Source organism: Lepus europaeus, chromosome 3, assembly GCF_033115175.1.
Source record: "Lepus europaeus isolate LE1 chromosome 3, mLepTim1.pri, whole genome shotgun sequence".
Lineage (NCBI taxonomy): Eukaryota > Metazoa > Chordata > Mammalia > Lagomorpha > Leporidae > Lepus > Lepus europaeus.
This window is the reverse complement of record NC_084829.1, coordinates 52,920,146-52,939,072: the sequence shown is the minus strand read 5'-3', so window position 1 is coordinate 52,939,072 and position 18,927 is coordinate 52,920,146. Positions and strand designations below refer to the sequence as shown.

Genomic DNA, 18,927 nt, shown 5'->3' with positions numbered 1-18,927 from the left:
GATGTAGATTAATGAATAGCTTGGAGGTTGCTATACTATTTTCCCCACTTTTGTATTTGCTAGAATTTTTCTATCAAAATTTTTTACATTATTTTATTCATAGAGTAACTGTTTTCAGTTTGTGCTCAAGCTCTAAGGATTAGACTGAAAGAAGAAAGCTCAGTGCCCCCTTTCAGACCTTTGTTCACCTCCCAGCCCAGCTCATGGTGGTGATTTTTATCTTAGTCCTTTATTCAGTTTCTTCAAAAAGCTGCTCCACTCTTCCTGGCAAAAGGGATGAAACTTATCTGGATTTGTACAGTCTTTTATTTCCAACCTTGAAAAGAAACATATTAACTAGCTTTATCCCTATAAGAGCATGACTCATCATTTCCCTTAGCCCAGGGAGCAACTCTATGGCCCCTGAACATGTGGGAGTGGCTTCTCCCCAACTGAACTCTACCATTTTCAGTGGGAAGGATTTATTGAAGTGAATAAATAGCTCGTTAACACACCAGAAACTGCTACTACGTTTTTGTACCAAGAAGGTGACAGCCTTTTATAAGGTTGGTACTTATCTACTAAATTTTCCTAACTTTCCTTTCTAGGAACCTAGAAAAATACTTTAAAATATGTCTTTAGCCCAAGAAAAGGTAATTTCTTATTCACTTTGTACATCTTGCTGTAGTTAGAAGATATTTCAAGCATTGTTTTTTCTTCTATTGAATGCATCTTTATACAAACTTGCAAAAATGAAAATGTAGAAAATGAGAGCATGAGACATTAGTAGTATGAGAACTTTAAAATCATCAGGAGAAAAAGGAATGGGAACATTTTGGACAACAGAGAATATGACTTGAGTAAGAAGAATGTGGGAGTTCATGCTAAAATTCCTTTCTCTACAGCAGTGGTCGATTGCTATAGTGAATCATAATACTGGAATACAATCTAGGCTCAGAAGACTCAAAGTTAAAATTAATTCTAGTAGGAATGAATTACTCTGAATGTAGAACTGCATTCTAATTCAGCCTTAGCCACAATTAGTTAGATGACAAGTTTCATTCTCTCTCTCTGAGATTCAAACAAGTCATGGATAACCTAGAGATTGGCTAAGGTGGGATATTTATAGTCTAGCATGACTACCATTTTCTGAGTGGTTCATTCTTTGAGTAGAGGTATGGCCTGTTCTTTGTAGCATATTTACATGCTTCCCCTGCATTTCTCCATTTGATTCTGTAGTGCTACACCCATGCCTACCCATGTTATGACAACAAATAATGTCTCAAGGTATTGCCACATGTTCTCTGGCATCAGGGAGCAAAATCACCCCTTGTTGAGAATCACCAGTTTATAGGACTCAATTGCCCAGACTCAGAATAGCTGAGGAGAAGAGAAGAAAAACACTAGAGCACATAACTACTTTTAAAAATTATACAAACACCTTTCTGGAGTGCACAATAGGATTAGATGTTGGAGTCAACCATGCCCTGAACTAACCTGTAATATCAGAAACAAAACAAGCTCATGTAAAGAAAATACAGTGGATATTAGTGAAATTATCCAAAAATTCAGGTGTCAGAGCAACAAGAGTCTGACAATTCACAGGAAAAATAATAGAGCATTCATGGGAGGAAGACTTTGAAATGAAATTGAAGAAAAGTGATTGTAAGACACTTTAGGGAACAACGTTTGGCTGAAGATGAGTTGAGATCCTAATTTTAAGGGAAGGAAGGGAAACACTAAGTAGGCACAAAATCCACTGAAGCTATTGGTTGAGATGTGAGCCTGGCATGTCGGAATCACCTGAGAACAAGGGGCAGCCGGATCCTGGTTTCTACTACTCCAGCAGTCTTCTCACCTTGCTTTGACTTACTTTGTTAAATAATCACGATTTCTGGGTTAGAATTTCTAGGAAACCATGGAGTGAAGTCAATGTAGGGAACACTATGCTATGTCAAGGTCTGCAAACCAAAGTAAACACCTTTAGGAAAGAGGCCAGATTAGCCTCTTTAGAAATGAAGGAAGGAAGAGAGGAAGAGAAAAGAAGGAAGAAAAAGGAAGACAAATAAAGAATAATGGAAAGTCAAGCAGTGTGTTTCACGTTGTGTTTCTATGTGGGTGCAGGCTGTTGAAGTCTTTATACTGAATTGATCTTCTGTATATGGAGAGAGTTGAGGATGAATCTTGGTGCAGATGGAAGGGGAGAGGGAGCGGGGGAGGGGAGGGTTGCGGGTGGGAGGGAAGTTATGGGGGGGGGAAGCCATTGTGATCCATGGGCTGTACACTGGAAATTTATATTCATTAAATAAAAGTTAAAAAAATATTAAAAAAAATAAAAAAAATTTAAAAAAAAAAGAATAATGGAAAGTGTATGCATGTATGTATGTATGGGTAGACAAATGGTTGAATGGGTGGGTGGATGAAATGAAAGAGAGATTAAAAAGATAGATAAACAGATAGATGGAAAGACAAACACACAGATAATGGAGGACACATATGCTACCCAAAATATTCAGAGATTCATTGATCTTTCAGGACCTGGGGCAAGAAGGAATCCAAGAGGGAGGGGGAGGAAGAGTTGGATTGTAGGTGAAAGGGAGGAAGGGGGAGTGCCGCTTGTTCCTATAGTGTTATAAAGGAAATATATGAGACTTATATAACTTAAATAAAATATGTAAAAAAATAAAAAGGAAGACTCATTAGCTGGGATTCTATTGTGAATTTTGTGTGCATTATCTCATTAAACTTTCTCAGTAACATTCGACACAGGGGCAACCATTTGGCCAAGCAGGTAAGATGCTTGTTAAGATGTTCATGCCTTGTAACAGAGGGACTGGATTTGAATCTTGTTGTGGCTCCCAATTCAGTTTCCTGCTAAGGTAGATATTGTGAGGCAGCAAATGATGGATGCTTCAAGTAACTGAGTGCATAACAGTTGTAAGGGAGACCTGGTTTGAGCTCCTCTGGCCTGGATTCAGCCTGATCTAGTTGTGGCCTTTCAAAATAAGCCCATTTCAAATTGAGATATAGTTAAACTAGTTCTCAATTTGTAGTTTTTCTAGTTTGTCAAGGTAAAGCAAGTCACACTTTCATTAATTTTATTTAATGAAGTTTGTAAAGAGTTCTTTGACAGACTGAAACTCATGAATTATATGTTCCTATCTTTCTCTCCCTTTCCAACTCTAAGTTGACTAATGGACTCTGAATATAAAACAGGTCATCAGAGAGAATGGGTGAGTTTCCATGGTGTAGCAGAAAAGCCCTGGACCTGAAATCAGAAGGAAGAGTTCCCATTGACCCAGCATCACACAGAGTGTGGCATGGGCAGCTCGCTCGCTCTCTCTCTCTCTCTCCACACACACACACACCTTCAGGGCTCCTCTACAAGGAGGACATTAGGAGCTGTTGAAGGGATACTCCCTCCCCAGACATTGACTGTGAAGGAGAAACACAGGTGGGTGACCTGTGGCAAAACATCGAAGCTTCTGTTCATTCTCTGTCGACTCAGCAAACTTTGTACTGATCTTTGCCCTAACTCCTTGCCAGGTATTTGGAAATCTCATATTTGGGAGAGCTAAAAAGTTACTTATTAGAAAGAGTGTTATAAATATTATGTAAGATAAAATTCCATTTCTATCTGTAATGTGATACTCAGTCAATAGCTCAATAAGTTTAGTGTGAGGATCAGAATTACTAAATTCTGAAATCTGGGTCCTCACAATTAAACACTTAGTTTAACTGTGCACGAGCCTTACTCACCCTCTCATTCTGCTGATCCATGCCACTCCTGTATTTAATGCATCCTGAGTGTTTTTATTCACACTGATGATGGAATTGTTTATGTGCATTGATGGACTCGCGGTGGTCTCTGATTTTTCTGCTATATTCCATTCTTCAAGCAGCCTAGGCTAGCGCAGAGGCATCAAACTGCATCAAAGTTCCTTGAGTGACCCAATCAGTATGTCTTTTACTACTCACAACGAAAAATGAACATGCACAGGTGCATCCATATATGCAGCACTCATCTACCTGAAACTAAATATCCATGAAATGTGACTTAGCCTTTGTTATATAATAAACTCAGCTATGTTCTTTCTTTTTTTAAAAAAAATTCTTTTTTAAAGATTTATTTATTTATTTGAAAGGCAGAGTTACAGAGAGGCAGAGGCAGACAGAGAGAGAGAGAGAGAGAGAGAGAGAGACACCTTCCATCCGCATGTTCACTCCTGAAATAGCAGCAATGGCTGGAGCTGGACCAATCTGAAGCCAGGAGTGAGGAGTTTCTTCCAGGTCTCCTAAGCAGGTGCAGGGGCCCAACTACTTGGGTCACCTTCTACTGCTTTCCCAGGCCATAGTAGAGAGCTGGATTGGAAGTGGAGCAGCCAGGTCACGAACTGGTGCCCATATGGATTGTATTGCATGTGGCAGCTCTGCCCATCCCCCAAACCACAGTGCCAACCTTGCTATTTTCTTTTTATTAAAAAAATGAATGGTTTTCCAATGAACTGAAATATTGTCATGCATACTTTGGGAAACACTAACAGAGAAAATTCATCTTAATCTTTGTTTTTTCTTTAAAGATTTATTTATTTTACTTGGAAGTCGCAGTTACACAGAGAGAGGAGAGGCGGGGGGGTGGGGATCCTTCCATCTGCTGGTTCACTCCCCAGATGGCCGCAATGGCCAGAGCTGCGCTGATTCAAAGCCAGGAGCCGGGAGCTTCTTCCGGGTCTCCCACGTGGGTGCAGGGGCCCAAGGACTTGGGCCATCTTCTACTGCTTTCCCAGGCCATAGCAGAGAGCTGGATCAGAGGTGGAGCAGCCGGATCTCGAACTGGTGCCCATATGGAATGCTGGCACCGCAGGCGGCTGCTTTACCCGCTATACCACAGTACCAGCCAAATCTTTGGTTTTTAAATAGAAAAGAGCTTGAATCCCTGGGTGAAAACTTACTGTTAACAAGTTACTCTAGAAACATTAGCATTCACATCCATAAAATGAGAATTGTAACAGAATTCACTATAGGTGACTCTTAAAAATGTGTATCTGAAAGAGAAGAGGAGGGGAGAGAAAGAAGGAAAAAATTGTATCTGCTGATTCACTCCCCAAAGGCCCACAAATAGCTGGGACTGGGGCAGGGCAAGGTGGCATCTCAGAACTCCATTCAGATCTCCCAAGGGAATTGCAGAGGACTAAGCACTTGAGGCATCATCTGCTGCCCTCCAGGTTGCCTTATATGGAAGCTGGATGGTAAATTGAGTATCTGGGACTTGAACCAGTTCCCCAGTATGGGATGCAGCTTTCTGAAGCAGTGGTATAACCCCCTGCACCACAAGGCCCACCTCACTTTAGATGATTTTTGTTGGATAAAATGAAGACATATTTGTGAAACTGTGCAGTGTGTGACATACATTGATCAAATAAATGTTAGCTTCATTCTTTATGCTGTTAAGTTAATTCAGTAGCATCTCTTTTTCTAAATTATAAAATAAGATGTCCACAGTAGAGATCATATGTAGAATTACAAAAGAAGAAAACAAAACAGTATTCTTTGTTAGTGTAAAGATTTTGGATTTTTGAGATGTAGGTAAGTCAGTCTGGTGCCTGATTACCGTTTTTGATCAAATGCAACCCGACAATCCAAGAGCTGAAGAGGGACTTTGCTCCGTCCTGATCTTCCCTATCAGTGACAGACTCTGGTTCAAGATCTCCAGGGTTCCAGCGTCTTCACTTGTGTGGATTCCACACCTGCTTTCTTTTTAATCCTTGTGTGGATTCTCATGTCCATCATTGATGGAGTCTGATGATACACATTACATAGGATCTGTCTGGCATTCTGTTTCATTAACTGGATATTAGAGATCAGGAGGCTGTTATGAGGACTAATTACAAAATACATCAGAAGGGACTAGAATTGGAGCAGTGTTATTCAGAGATTTGCAAAAAATATCAGTTCTCTAGTTCTTTATCCTCCTGTGAATTCCTATTCAGCACCACCACCACAGATTTTCATGTATTAGCCTGCCAAGAGCAGTCACATTGTAGCCAGTGAGGACTTGAGGCTGGTGTGGTCCATGTGAGGACGGCTATTGATGGGCAACAATTTTAGCAAAGGAAGACCTTCCAGGAGCTTTTCCACTCCTGCCATAAAGGCAGATACTGGGACAGGTGTTTAGCATAGTAGTTAAGACATCACTGGGATGCCCACAAGCCCTGTCAAAGAGCCTGTGTCCAAGTACCAACTCAACACTGGATTCCATCTTCCTGATGATGCTCAGCTTGAGTGACAGCAGGTGATGGTGTAACTAGTTGGGTTTTTGCCACCCCAATGAGAGAATGGGATTTAATTCCCAGTTTCTGGGTTTGGCCTGACTCAGTCTTGATTGCTGCAGGCATTTGGAGAGTGGACTAGCAAATGAAAGATCTCTCTCTGTGTGTGTGTGTGTGTCTGCTTTGCACATAAATAAAATTTTATGGAGCCAGCATTGTGTGGTAGAATGTTAGGCTACTGTCTGCAATGCTGGCATCACATATGAGCACTATTTCAAGTCCTGGCTCCTGCACTAATGATTTAGCTCCCTGATAATGCACCTGGGAAACCTCCTGTCTTCTGCTGGGCCCAGCCCTGGGCATTATGGCTATGTGGGAAATGAACCAACTATTGGAAGATCTCTTTCTCTCTGTCTTTCCCTCTCTCTGTAACTCTGCCTTTCAAATAAAATACACCAATCCTTAATAAATCAATAAAATTTTAAAAATCAAAAGGAATATACTTCTTTAGTATTGTTATCACTATTTAACCATACATCATAAAATACATTTTTTGTTCCATGGTTTCATTCATTCATTCATTTACTTATGTTATAGAAACTAGGAGACTACTGTCATGGCGGGGAAACCCAAGCTTCACTACTTCGATGTACGGGGCAGGATGGAGTCCATTCGATGGCTCTTGGCTGCAGCTGGGGTAGAGGTAGGTTCTGCATCAGGTTATCTTCTGTTGAATCTACAATTGATTGCATCAGATACTTTGAATGATCTATAAAAGTAGTATCTTAAATAAATGTGGCTAGTTTTAAAGAAAGATGTGCAGATTTAATACAATAAATCATTGCTAAATAAATAACATAATTAATAAAATGAATTTTAAGCACTGCTCTTAATGTTTAAAAATGTAAAAAAATTATAATAGGTATAACACTGATAAAATATATGATGGTACTGACGAATTATTAGTATCTCAGGTGTGATAATGTTAAGTAGTTATTACAGCTTGGAATATTTAAGGAGAAAATACAGCCATATGTCTCTTAGCAACAAGGGTACATTCTGAGAAATGTATCATTGGAGATTTCTTCATTGGAAAACCATAGTGTGTTTTCACACTAACTTAGACGGTATAGCTACTTATAGCCTTATACAGTATAGCCTTTTGCGCATATGCTACAAATGTATACAGGATGCTTGATAAGCTTGTATATTGATCACGTAGGCAATTGGAACATGGTGGTATTTTTGAATGTAAATATTTCTAAACATAGAAAAGATACAGTAAAAAAATATGGTATAAAAGACAAAAAAAAAGATACACCTGTCCAGGGCAGTTTTCATGAGTGGAAATTCCTGCATGAGAAATCGCTTGGAGTGAATGAGTGAGTGAGTGAGTGGTGAGTGAAAATGAAGGCCTGGGACATTGCTGTGCACTGCTGTAGATTTATCAACACTTGATCCTGGGCTACACTCAATTCATAAAGCACTTCTTCCTTTTCAATAATAAATTAACAGTGGCTTTAACTTTTTTACTTTAAAAACTCAATTTTTAAAATGGCTACCACTCCTTTGTTACAACACTTCATTTAAAACATAAACACATTGAAGAGGTATCCAAGGATTTTATTCACATGCTTTTTCTATAACCTTTTTTTAATTTTAAAATTTCTTGTTTACTTGTATTTTTTTTACTTTTAAAACATTTTTTTAAATGAAAGAGACAAACACACATATTTGCCCAAGCCAGCTGGGGTCAGCATCATCAATATCACTGCCTTCCACCTCCACATCTCCTCCCGCTGGAAGATCTCCAAGAGCAATAACACTCATGGAGCTGTTGTCTCAGTGGTTAGAGTGCCTTCTTCTGGGTCCCTTCTGCAGGACCTGCCTGAGTCTTCTTGAGAATGTCACTCTCTTCTACTAAATCCTCCACTGTGAATTTTGTTGGAGGTTCTTCATCTCTTTCCTCTTTGCAGTTTTTCAGTACTCATCCCTCTGTGTGTACATAAGAGAGACGAATTTCTCAGTGCAGCCGCATGTCCTGTGCCACCTCCAGCAGGCGTACATGAGACAGCCGCACGTGGTGGTGGAAGTGGTGGTTCTGCCTTGTAGCCGTACCCAGGGAAGTGCTGCCTCTGAGGGAAGGGCACGCCCAGCCAAACTCCTCCTTGCCCCGGGCGCCCTGCCCAGGCTGTGGAAGACCACCTCAGATGCAGCTAGCCGTGGGTTAAAGTGTAGGGCACCGTCTGCACAGCAGGTTGACGTGAAACCTACCAGCCTCGTCAGGGACGACACCCCAAATTCTCAGCATATTGCCCGGCTGGCTGTTCTCTGCCAGGGAGGGCTTGTGGGGGACACTGAAGCTTCCTGACATGGCTGAGCCGGTGGGATAGCAGCAGTGGTGGCCATGAGCCTGCTGGGGGACAGAGCTTGAACAGAGAAGGTAGCTTTCCTGGCTCCATTTGCTCTGAGATGTCAACCCCCACTTGATGGAAGGTGGTGATAGGGCAGGCACTGACTGGACCTCTTGCTAAGATCTTGTGGATTCTCTATGCCCGAAGCTGAACTCTGCCATCCCACCCATCACCATCAGCCTCCCAGGCAGCCTCATACTCCTCTCCTTTGTTTCCTGTCGGCGTTGACCTGGCCCCACCACTTATATTCATCCTGAACTGAGCACTGTACATTTTTTGAACACACCACCCGAAGTCTGTGTCATGAACCTGTGTGAACATGTAGATTCACAACAAATTCTGTTTTCCACTCAGGAATTTAGAAAACCAGAAATGCTGACTTTTCTCCCATGATCAACTCCTTTAAACCACTGTAAACACCACTACCACTAACTACTTGACTTAGGTGATTTATCCACACTGGGGGCACCAGTGTTGCATTCTGATATCACATGAAAAAAAGGCTCTCCTGAATTGCTGAAACCCATAACTAAAAGCACATACATTCCCTTCCTTCTACTGACATCACCTCCCAAATCTAGGCCTAACCTTGGACAGCAGTGGGGTCAGAGTGGAGGTGAAGGGTACAGCAATGGGCTATGGCTATTGGATCCATGAAGGATCCAATCTAAAAAATCCCAATGTCCATGAGTAGATTATGACCTCCATAGTATGTGTCAGACAAAGGCCATTCAACTTTAAAAGACTGAAATGCTCTAGAATGAGTTAACAAGAACCTGTTTACTGTTTCTGCTTCCAGTTTGAAGAGAAATTCATAAAAACTAAAGAAGACATGCAAAGGATGAAAAATGGTAAGGACAATCATCTAAATGCATATGATGAGGATATCTTGACAAAGATTAAAAGTCATGCAAGATCTATGTATCCATAATGTCATATTTGGGGATGGAGGAGAGACAGAGGGAGAGACAAAGAGACAGGTTCTGGTTATAGTGTGAAGGGTGGAGCCCTGAGACAGTGTGGAAATTCTCTAAGGAGAAAAAGAGCTAGATTTCCCTTAGTATTAAAGAAGTGATGTCCTCCATGCCCTAGGACTCTCCCCTCCTTGTTTTCTCCTGCTTTCTGCATCACAAATGAGGTGGGAATAACTTGGGATCCCACACTGCCACCCATATTCAAGGACATACAAGACACACATTGGATGAAAAGAGGAGAAATAAGTCCTACTGTGTCTTGAGTTTCTTTCAGTTATGCATGTGATAAAGTAATGTCCATGAAATATATTAGACTTGATTAAAAAGTAGGGCTGAATCAAAGAAGGAAGTACCTTTCTCTGAAGGGAGGAGAGAACTTCCACTTTGACTATGACCCTAGCGGAATAAGATCAAAGTCAGCAAACTCTAAAGGCTTCCATAGCCCTGGCAACTCATGACTAGAGCCTAGGGAGATTACTGACGCCATGAACAGGAGTGTCAAATTGTTAAGTCAGCAACAGAAGTCACTGTGTACTTACATCCCATGTGCGATCTGTCCTTAATGTGTTGTCTAATGTGAAGTGATGCTATAACTAGTACTGAAACAGTATTTTTACACTTTGTGTTTCTGCGTGGGTACAAACTGATGTGATCTTTACTAATTATATACTGAATCGATCTTCTGTATATAAAGATAATTGGAAATGAAAAAAAAACCCCTGGTGTTAAATTGGAAATTGCATAGAAAATTAATTAATTTTTTAAAAAAAATATTATGTAGGATCTCTGTCTTTAATGTGCTGTACACTCTTATTTAATGCTATAACTAGTACTCCAACAGTATTTTTTTTTTCACTATGTGTTGCTATATGGCGGCAAACTGTTGAAATCGTTACCTAATATATACTAAACTGATCTTCTGTATATAAAGAGAATTGAAAATGAATCATGATGTGATTGGAAGGGGAGAGGGAGCGGGAAAGGGGAGGGTTGTGGGTGGGAGGGAAGTTTTGGGAGGGGGAAGCCATTGTAACCCATAAGCTGTACTTTGGAAATTTATATTCATTAAATAAAAGTTTAATTTTAAAAAAAAAAGTAGGGCTGAAATAGTTAGAAGTTCATGTCAGAGTATGAAGAGGGAGAGGAAGAGGAAGGACCAGCTGCCTTGGGGGGTCAAGAACACAGGCCCACCTTGCACACAGTCCAGTGTTGTTATTAAAAGAACACACAGGGATTCCACATAGAAAACTCTCTCAGAGCTGACCTTGATGCCATGAATACCATGAAACTTTGAGAATTTCCTGTGATGATCATGTTCTGAATGGCTCCCATTTGCAGTTTCTTGAAACCCCACCTAACATCTCCATGAAGATCAAATAAACATCAAAAAGACAGAGACCAACAATGTATCTAGATGGTAAATAAAAGTATCAATGAAATAACAGAATAGGCTAAAAGGAGTATTGATGATTAAAAAAAGAACTTTAGGAAAATAAGGACAAAAGGTTATTTTACTTGAAAGGGAACAAGGTAATCCTTGGGTTTTTCAGTTATGAATTATTATTTTCTTCCTGAAAGACTGGAACTTACAGATATTTTATTTTATTTTTTCTTTTCTTATCTCACAAGATCCGAGTTTTATATACCAGCAAGTGCCCATGGTTGAGATTGATGGGATGAAGCTGGTGCAGACCAGAGCCATTCTCAACTACATTGCAGACAAGCACAACCTCTATGGAAAAGATGTAAAGGAGAGAGCACTGTACGGTATATTTTCTGTTCTCAAATCAGCAGATGACACAGGGAAAATGCGGGGCCAGATTGAGTGAGCAGAACCGTGGCAAGGAAATCAGACCAGCAGCAGTGGAGCTGTGGGCATGCACTGAGGTCCACTGTAGCAGGGTTCTGGGAGCATGAGGGGGTGTTTATGGGATGCATTCAGGTGACTGTGATCATAGAAGGGAACGCAGTTCATGGACAGAGCCCAGAGGCAGAGGTTTCCAGACACTGCTGGACCATGAAGTAAGGAGGATGGAGGAAAGACGATTCCAGATGCACAGAGTTACAGAGGTGGAGAGTTTGTGAGAAGGGACCAGTTGTCTGAGCATCTAGAGTGTAGGCCTGGGAAGGGAAGAATCCAAAGGAGCTTATTTTCATTTTCCAGAAATTACCAGAATGATCTTTATGAACTCATGATGCCATTTTATTCTCTGGATAAATTGGTAGAAAACAGTTAATAGAGGCTGGTGGCCAAGACATAGAGGTACATGAAGTATTTCATATAGGACTGAGGTAGTCAGTTTTTGAGTCAGCACTTCCAATGCTGGAGGAATCTCTTCTTTGCTGGGATGGCACAGCTTGATTGCAAATAAATTCTAATGTAGAATGATTAGCAGTTCCTCAAAAAGTTAAACATAATGTCACCAGTGACACAGGAAGTCTAATACTAGGTTTGTACTCAAGAGATAGGAAATAGCTCCTATCTAATACTGGGACAGAAATGTTCTTGGTAGCATTACTGTTAATATGCATGTGGTGGACATAAATCAAATGTCCATCAATAGATGAATGGGTACAGGAGAAGCAAAGGGTGCTCTGTCCATACCATGGGATAGAGTCTGTCCTCCAGAGAGGATAATGGTCTTATGCATGTGACAAAACAGATGAATCTCTAAAACTTTTCGTTGCATAAAAGAAACTAGACAGAAGAAAGCTTCATGTGAATTGCATATGACTTCTGTTGTATGAAATGCCCACACATTCAGATTCATAAAGACAGAGCATGAATTAGTAGGTTCCTGGCCAGAGGGAGGGGAATTGGGAGCAGTTTCCAAGACACATGGGATTTTTGAGGGGATGATAAAAATGTTCTGAAATTAGAGGATGTTGATACCTGCTGATAAAGCCACTGAATAGTATACTATTAAGAGAGATCACTAGGTGAATATAATTTCATAAACCTATTATTTTATCCCCTTTATGATTGTAACATTTCATTTACTAGTCCAGTTATTAAAGATCCAATGGCAAAATTAGTAGCACATGTTGTCTCAAGTTAACATCTTGTAGTGTTCTACTATGTTTAAACAAATAATGCTTATATATTCTTTGTATTCATAGGTATGAGAAAATAGTGTTGGTTTAGTTATAAGTATTGGTATAGTGAAAAGTTATTTAATCTTTCTAAAAATAAATAAAGACCTATTTTAGCTCACTAAAATAGCTCTTTCAACCACAAGAAGAAAAGTCTCCTGTCAGATTCACTGATTGTAGCTGTATAATGAATTGCATCAAGTGAGGGATAGTTTATGCGGGTCCTGGGACATGTAAACATGATTAGAGGTGGATACAGCATGTACAGAGGCTGTGGATCATGTTTTAGGAGGAAAAAATTGTGTGGGGGTAGGTGGTCATTTGGTACAGCATTAATGTGCTGCTAGGATTGCCCACATTCCATATCAGAGTGCTGGATTCAAGTTCCTACTCTGCTTCTGATTCTAGCTTCCCACCAAAGCATCCTAGGAAAGGCAGCAGGTGATGTTTCAAGTAGCTGGGACCCTGCCAAACATGTGACAGACTTGAGTTGAATTCTAGGATCCTCGATTTGGTTTGATGGAACCCAGGACATTGCCAGATTTGTGTAGCGAGCCAGTGGATGGAAGATTCTCTCTCATTAAGAATGAATGAATGAGGCCAGCGCCGCGGCTCAATAGGCTAATCCTCTGCCTGCAGTGCTGGCACACCAGGTTCTAGTCCCGGTGGGGCGCCGGATTCTGTCCCGGTTGCCCCTCTTCCAGGCCAGCTCTCTGCTTTGGCCAGGGAGTACAGTGGAGGATGGCCCAAGTGCTTGGGCTCTGCACCCCATAGGAGACCAGGAGAAGCACCTGGCTCCTGCCTTTGGATCAGTGCGGTGCGCCGGCCGCAGCGCGCCAGCCGCGGCGGCCATTGGAGGGTGAACCAACGGCAAAGGAAAACCTTTCTTTCTGTCTCTCTCTCTCACTGTCCACTTTGCCTGTCCAAAAAAAAAATGAATGAATCAATAAATAAATAATTGGGAGAACTTCTAATATTGGGCAAATATTAGACTGGGATGAGTAACACATGGGAGAAGGAGGGACATGTATTAGGTGGGTGGGCTGGTGCAGTTTCCCGAGATGCTGTCAAATGAGTCTTCAGCCATGCTACCTTTGTGCACTGGGCAAAGCACAGCAGATATTCAAACACTTTTTATAGCATCAGTGGTCACATACAAGGATCAACCACTTTCTCTCATAACTATGACTCTGAACAGGTTACTGGCACTTTGGAACTGTGTTTGGTCATGGGCATAACAAAATTGAAAGGTTTATATGCTCCTTAATGGTGTCAGAAGTAAATGCAGATATATAAATGAAAACCATTAGCCTAATGACTGGCATATGAAAGGTTCCCACAGAAGATTATTTACTTTGGCACCACCTAAATTTTTAACTTCAAATTCTAACATGGGAAGCATTTGACAGTTCGGTGGTTTTTATCTCCAGGATTGATATGTACACAGAAGGCGTGGCAGATTTGAATGAATTGGTTATTCATTATCCATTTCTTCCATCTGGGGAACAAGAAGCGAGCCTTACTCAGATCAAAGAAAAAGCGAAAAATCGTTATTTTCCTGCCTTTGAAAAGGTAAGTGGAAACTGCTTCACACTTAAGGGCACTAAGAGTTTAGAGCTGTGTTAGTCCTGAGAATATGCCTCCACGTATAGTGGAAATTCCAGAGACTGAGTGGCTTCCACCACAGATGTTCACTTCTCCAGCTCTGGCGATGAGATATGCAAGGCAAGCCACTGGCAGATTCAGCATCTGATGAGGACATGCTCTTGGTTCATAGAAAGCCAACTGCTGGCTATGCCCTAACATGGTAGAGAGGTCAAGGGAGCTCTCTGAAGTCCCTTTCATAAGGATATAATGCCATCCCCAAGGGCTTCTCCCTTAAAACCTAATCACCTTCCAACAGCATCACTTTGGGGGTTAGAATCTCAATATATGTTTTTGTTGAGACACAAACATTCAGTAAATCATAAAAAAACAACAGAGAAACAGTGTACTGGCTTTCCTGTGGCATTGCCCTTTACTACCAAAGGGATTTCCATAGTATTAACACACACAGTTGCTCAAGGAATTTTATAAAAATATATTTGAAAACCAATTACCTCAGTTAAACTTTGTCATCAAATTTTAATTTACTAGGATACAATCTAGACTGTTCAATCAGACAGAATTTCAAGGGCCTTTCTAGAACTTGATCTGTAAGAGGCTTTAAGTCATACTAGTGGTTGGAGTAGACCATGTAGAAACTGAACCTCTTGATTTAAGAGCAACATCAAAAACATCCTAGCACCATATGTGGGGAGACTGGAGAGCAGCTGCCTGTCAGAACATGGTAGTGTTTCAGGAGTGCAAGATATGAATGATGGCTGAGGGAGAGACAGATGGAGATGGATGAAACAATGTTAAGAAAAGAATAACTTAATAACCTGAAAATGGTTCTCAGAGTTTTAGGAATGTTGTGGGGAAAATAAAGAAATTAAGTTATGTCATTTAATCAGTTCATCTGTATGCAGATATATAGTATCTATTTTAGTTAAGGTCTCTCTGTGAAAGTAAAAGAATACATCAGGATCACAACTCCCAGAAATCTTGTTGAATTAAAAGGATGAACAATACATATTTATAAGAGATTTATAAATAAAGGTAGTCCTTCATTCCCATCTTATGAAACATGGTATCTTTCTTTTTGTCGTTCATTGAACAGAAGTTAATTCACATACAAAGGGATAAAGTACTTAAAAGGAATCATACACTGTCTTCCCTAGTGAAACTGAAATTTTAGGGCATAATCACGCCATAACAAGCTCTCCAATTGTCACAGTTTAGTACTTTACACTGTGAAATCAAAGACACTCAGGATCATAAGTGAACAAAGCATTTTATAATGCAGCATTTGATATTGCTCTGTTTTTGCACCAAATAACTCTTCATGCTTCTCTATGTATGCAAAGTCTATTAGAGTCTTTCTTTGCCAAACATTATCTGTCAGTAGTAATGCCTTGGCTATTTTTCCTTATTATTCTTTATGATTTAAATATTCCTTGGATAGTTTCATAAACATCACATGTTGACACAGAATTTTATTATGAAATGTTTGATACATCATGGAAATTTGAAAGAACTGTTTAATGACCACATAGATGACCACTAATTAGATGGCAAAATTCACCTATTATGTTTGATTTTCCATGTGCCCTAAACTTACCACTTTCTATCAATTGAAACACAGTATTCTTCGTGCATTTCAAAGTAGTGGCAGACATAAGTGCAGTTCACCTGTAGACAAATCAGCTGAAGATAAATAGCAGTGCAATTTAAGAGTCTGAGTCAATGCTGAACTGAAGTGATGAATTCACATTTGCCCAGGTATACTTCAGATTCCAGGGACATAGAGTAGGAGAAGAAGGACTTGTAGAATTTGAAATAGTCTCCTCATGTGGGAAGACAACTGTGGTGAAGGGGGAGCCACTACCAAGGAGGACTGGAGAGGGAGCAGAATGGAGAGGTGTGTCCTGAGATGCCAAAGCCACCCTCTTCAGGGCATGGGGCAGATGGGAACAGGAGGCAGCAGGAGCTAAGCCCTTGGCACATAGGGAAGGTGCAAATCAAAGTGGGCCATGTGGATGCAGCAAAGATGTGGGAACCAAAGTGAAAGAAGACTCCAGGATTTCACCTGATTGTGTTTAGAGCCAACTTCTCAATCTCCCTCAAGAGACAAGGGCATTGGAGAAAGTTTGGCATCTCTACACCCTCCACTGACTGGAGAAGTTGAGAGAGGAGAGGGGCCCCAGCCTGACTGTGCCAATGATCATCATGTGATTCCTTGAATTCACCAGGTGTTGAAGAGCCACGGACAAGACTACCTTGTTGGCAACAAGCTGAGCAAGGCTGACATTCTCCTGGTTGAACTTCTCTACAACGTGGAAGAGCTCGACCCCAGCGCAACTGCCAGCTTCCCTCTGCTGAAGGTGACCTACCTCCCAGCTCTTGGAGGGGAGAACTCACATTTCCTATTTAGAATGTAATATTTATGCTGGAGTTGTTGTAAGCCCTAGTCTTTTTATTAGTTTTCCCTCCTGGTCTCCAAAATGAACTTCAAGACCTTACTCCTGATGCGAGAAGAAATCTTGTTAAGAAGGAACTAGTCACTGGATGCTACTGTGGAATATTAGCCTTTTAAGACAGAGACCTAGGGCCCAGAGCATCACTCCCCTGGCCCCTCCTCCCTGGTGCTCTCTGTCTCTGATTTCTCTGTGACTCCCTTCATCCAGGTGTGTCCTTGTCTCTCTACACCAAGTCTGTAGAGCAGGTCTCTTTCCACGTGATTTCTCTTTCTCTGCCTCCAGTTGGCAGTCCTTGTGTTCCTCTCTGCAAGACTTGCTCCCCGTTCTCCTGTCCTACAATTTCCTCTCTCTGTCAGTGTGAAAATTGGTTGTGACTGGCTCCTGGTTAGCCTTTAATATTTTATATCCCCAATTCCAGATCAGTTTTCCCTGAATTTTTATTTGTCATGTTGGAGGCATCCATATGTTGATATATCACACATTGATATTCATTATATTCTAAAAGAGATATGAAGATACAGAGTTAATGTGTAAGGAGGAATTAGGGACAACTGGAATATAAAGTGTTAGTAATGATTTGGGGACTATGCTATAGAGCTATATTTTCTTCCTTTTATCTTTATTCCCACTGAGATCTGTTTCCCAGCTTCTATACTGGTGCTGACAGAGGGGGCTCAGTCGGTCTTTGTTTAGGAGGGGTCAGGATTCCTGGGCTGTGCTAATGATGGGGTGGTCTTTGGTTCCTCTCTGAGGCTGTGATTTGTGCATTGCAGGCCCTAAAAACCAGAATCAGCAGCCTCCCCACCGTGAAGAAGTTTCTGCAGCCTGGAAGCCCGAGGAAGCCTTACACAGATGAGAAAAGTGTAGAAGAAATAAAGAAGACTTTTGCATAAATAAAGCTGATGCAGAAGATAAACCCATGTGAACCAGTCTTCTAAAGTTTTGCTCCAATGAAGTGTATCCCTATATAGTGGTCCTGGCTATTGTGAAGCCAATAAACGGATTCAAATGATATGGGTAAAAAAAATAAATACCTCTGAGCAGCACTGATTAAAATGCATTCCTTTTCATTGGGATCTAGTATGAAATCAGATTTCCAAGGTCCTTGTGGCCTCTTTCTTGATATTAAATATTAAAGAAGAAAAATGTCAAGTGTTTATTTTACCATTTCCAAGTATTGTATGACAACAACTGTCATACGATCTTTGAAAGATTCAAGTATAGAAATTCACTTTTGATTACTTCTCAGCCTTTTGGCTAAGATCAAGTGTAGAAATTCACTTCTGAAAGTCTCACATAAGTTCAGGATAATACTTATTATTCTGAGAATTGGCACAATGAAACCTCTTTTCTTCTTGAAGTGCAATTTTATTTTTTATAATAAAAATGTTTTTCTTGGGGCCGGTGTTGTGACATAGTGGGTAAAGTTGAATGTGATTTCAGAGTCCCATGTGGGTGCTGGTTCATGTCCTGGCTGCCGACTGCCCATTCAGCTCTCTGCTAATGGCCTGAGGAAAGCACCAGATGATGGCCCAAATGCTTGGAACCTTGTTACCCACCTGGGAGACCTGGATGAACCTCTTGGCTCCTGGCTTTGGCCTGGCCCAGCCCTGACTGTTACAGCCATCTGGGGAAAGAGAGGTGAACCAATAGACAGAGATCTGTGTCTCTGTCCCTGTCTGTCTTTGTCTCCTCTCTCTCTCTCTGTAACTCTGACTTTCAAATAAATAACTATTTAAAATGTTTTTCTTATTAAATTTCAAAAAGCTATTGTGTCAACCATGGACTCTAGAGTGTTCTAGGAAGCAAAAAACCAAACAGAACTAAGCTCTGGCCTCAGATGATATGCTATCACTCACAGTCCTTGTGCACATGGCTTTTCCTCATGTATGCCTTAATTAATGTGGGGCATAGACATGATTATTTCTCTCAGTTTTCTCAGTGTCAATCAAACCTGGGCTTCCAAGATATAAATGCTATAGAAGAACTACATATAATGAATGTGGATGTAAACCCATTTTCCCCTGGCCTGTACCCAGAGCGGAGTGCAGGAATAGGAGCTATTTCTCATTTCACCAACAAACTGGACCTCACATTTTGCCTTCCCTAGAAAATATGGGTTTTGGTCCATGGAATT

General features: G+C 40.8%; 1 protein-coding gene across 1 annotated transcript; it reads left to right on the top strand.

Annotated features, from left to right (window-relative positions):
- The first annotated feature begins 396 nt into the window (after positions 1-396).
- LOC133755974 (glutathione S-transferase Yc-like) lies at positions 397-17,846 on the top strand. The gene is made up of 7 exons (XM_062186270.1): positions 397-545; positions 6,846-6,951; positions 9,462-9,513; positions 11,266-11,398; positions 14,160-14,301; positions 16,563-16,694; positions 17,564-17,846. Exons 2-7 carry the CDS (start codon positions 6,865-6,867, stop codon positions 17,681-17,683), a joined length of 666 nt encoding a protein of 221 aa, XP_062042254.1. The 5' UTR covers positions 397-545; positions 6,846-6,864; the 3' UTR covers positions 17,684-17,846.
- Positions 17,847-18,927: the final 1,081 nt, after the last annotated feature.

Excerpts from the sequence above, each read along its gene's own strand:
- LOC133755974 (XM_062186270.1), top strand. The coding sequence starts at position 6,865 with ATGGCGGGGAAACCCAAGCTTCACTACTTCGATGTACGGGGCAGGATG. Across the intron at positions 14,302-16,562 it reads ATTTTCCTGCCTTTGAAAAG|GTGTTGAAGAGCCACGGACA; the intron begins GTAAGTGGAAAC and ends TGAATTCACCAG. Across the intron at positions 16,695-17,563 it reads CCAGCTTCCCTCTGCTGAAG|GCCCTAAAAACCAGAATCAG; the intron begins GTGACCTACCTC and ends TGTGCATTGCAG.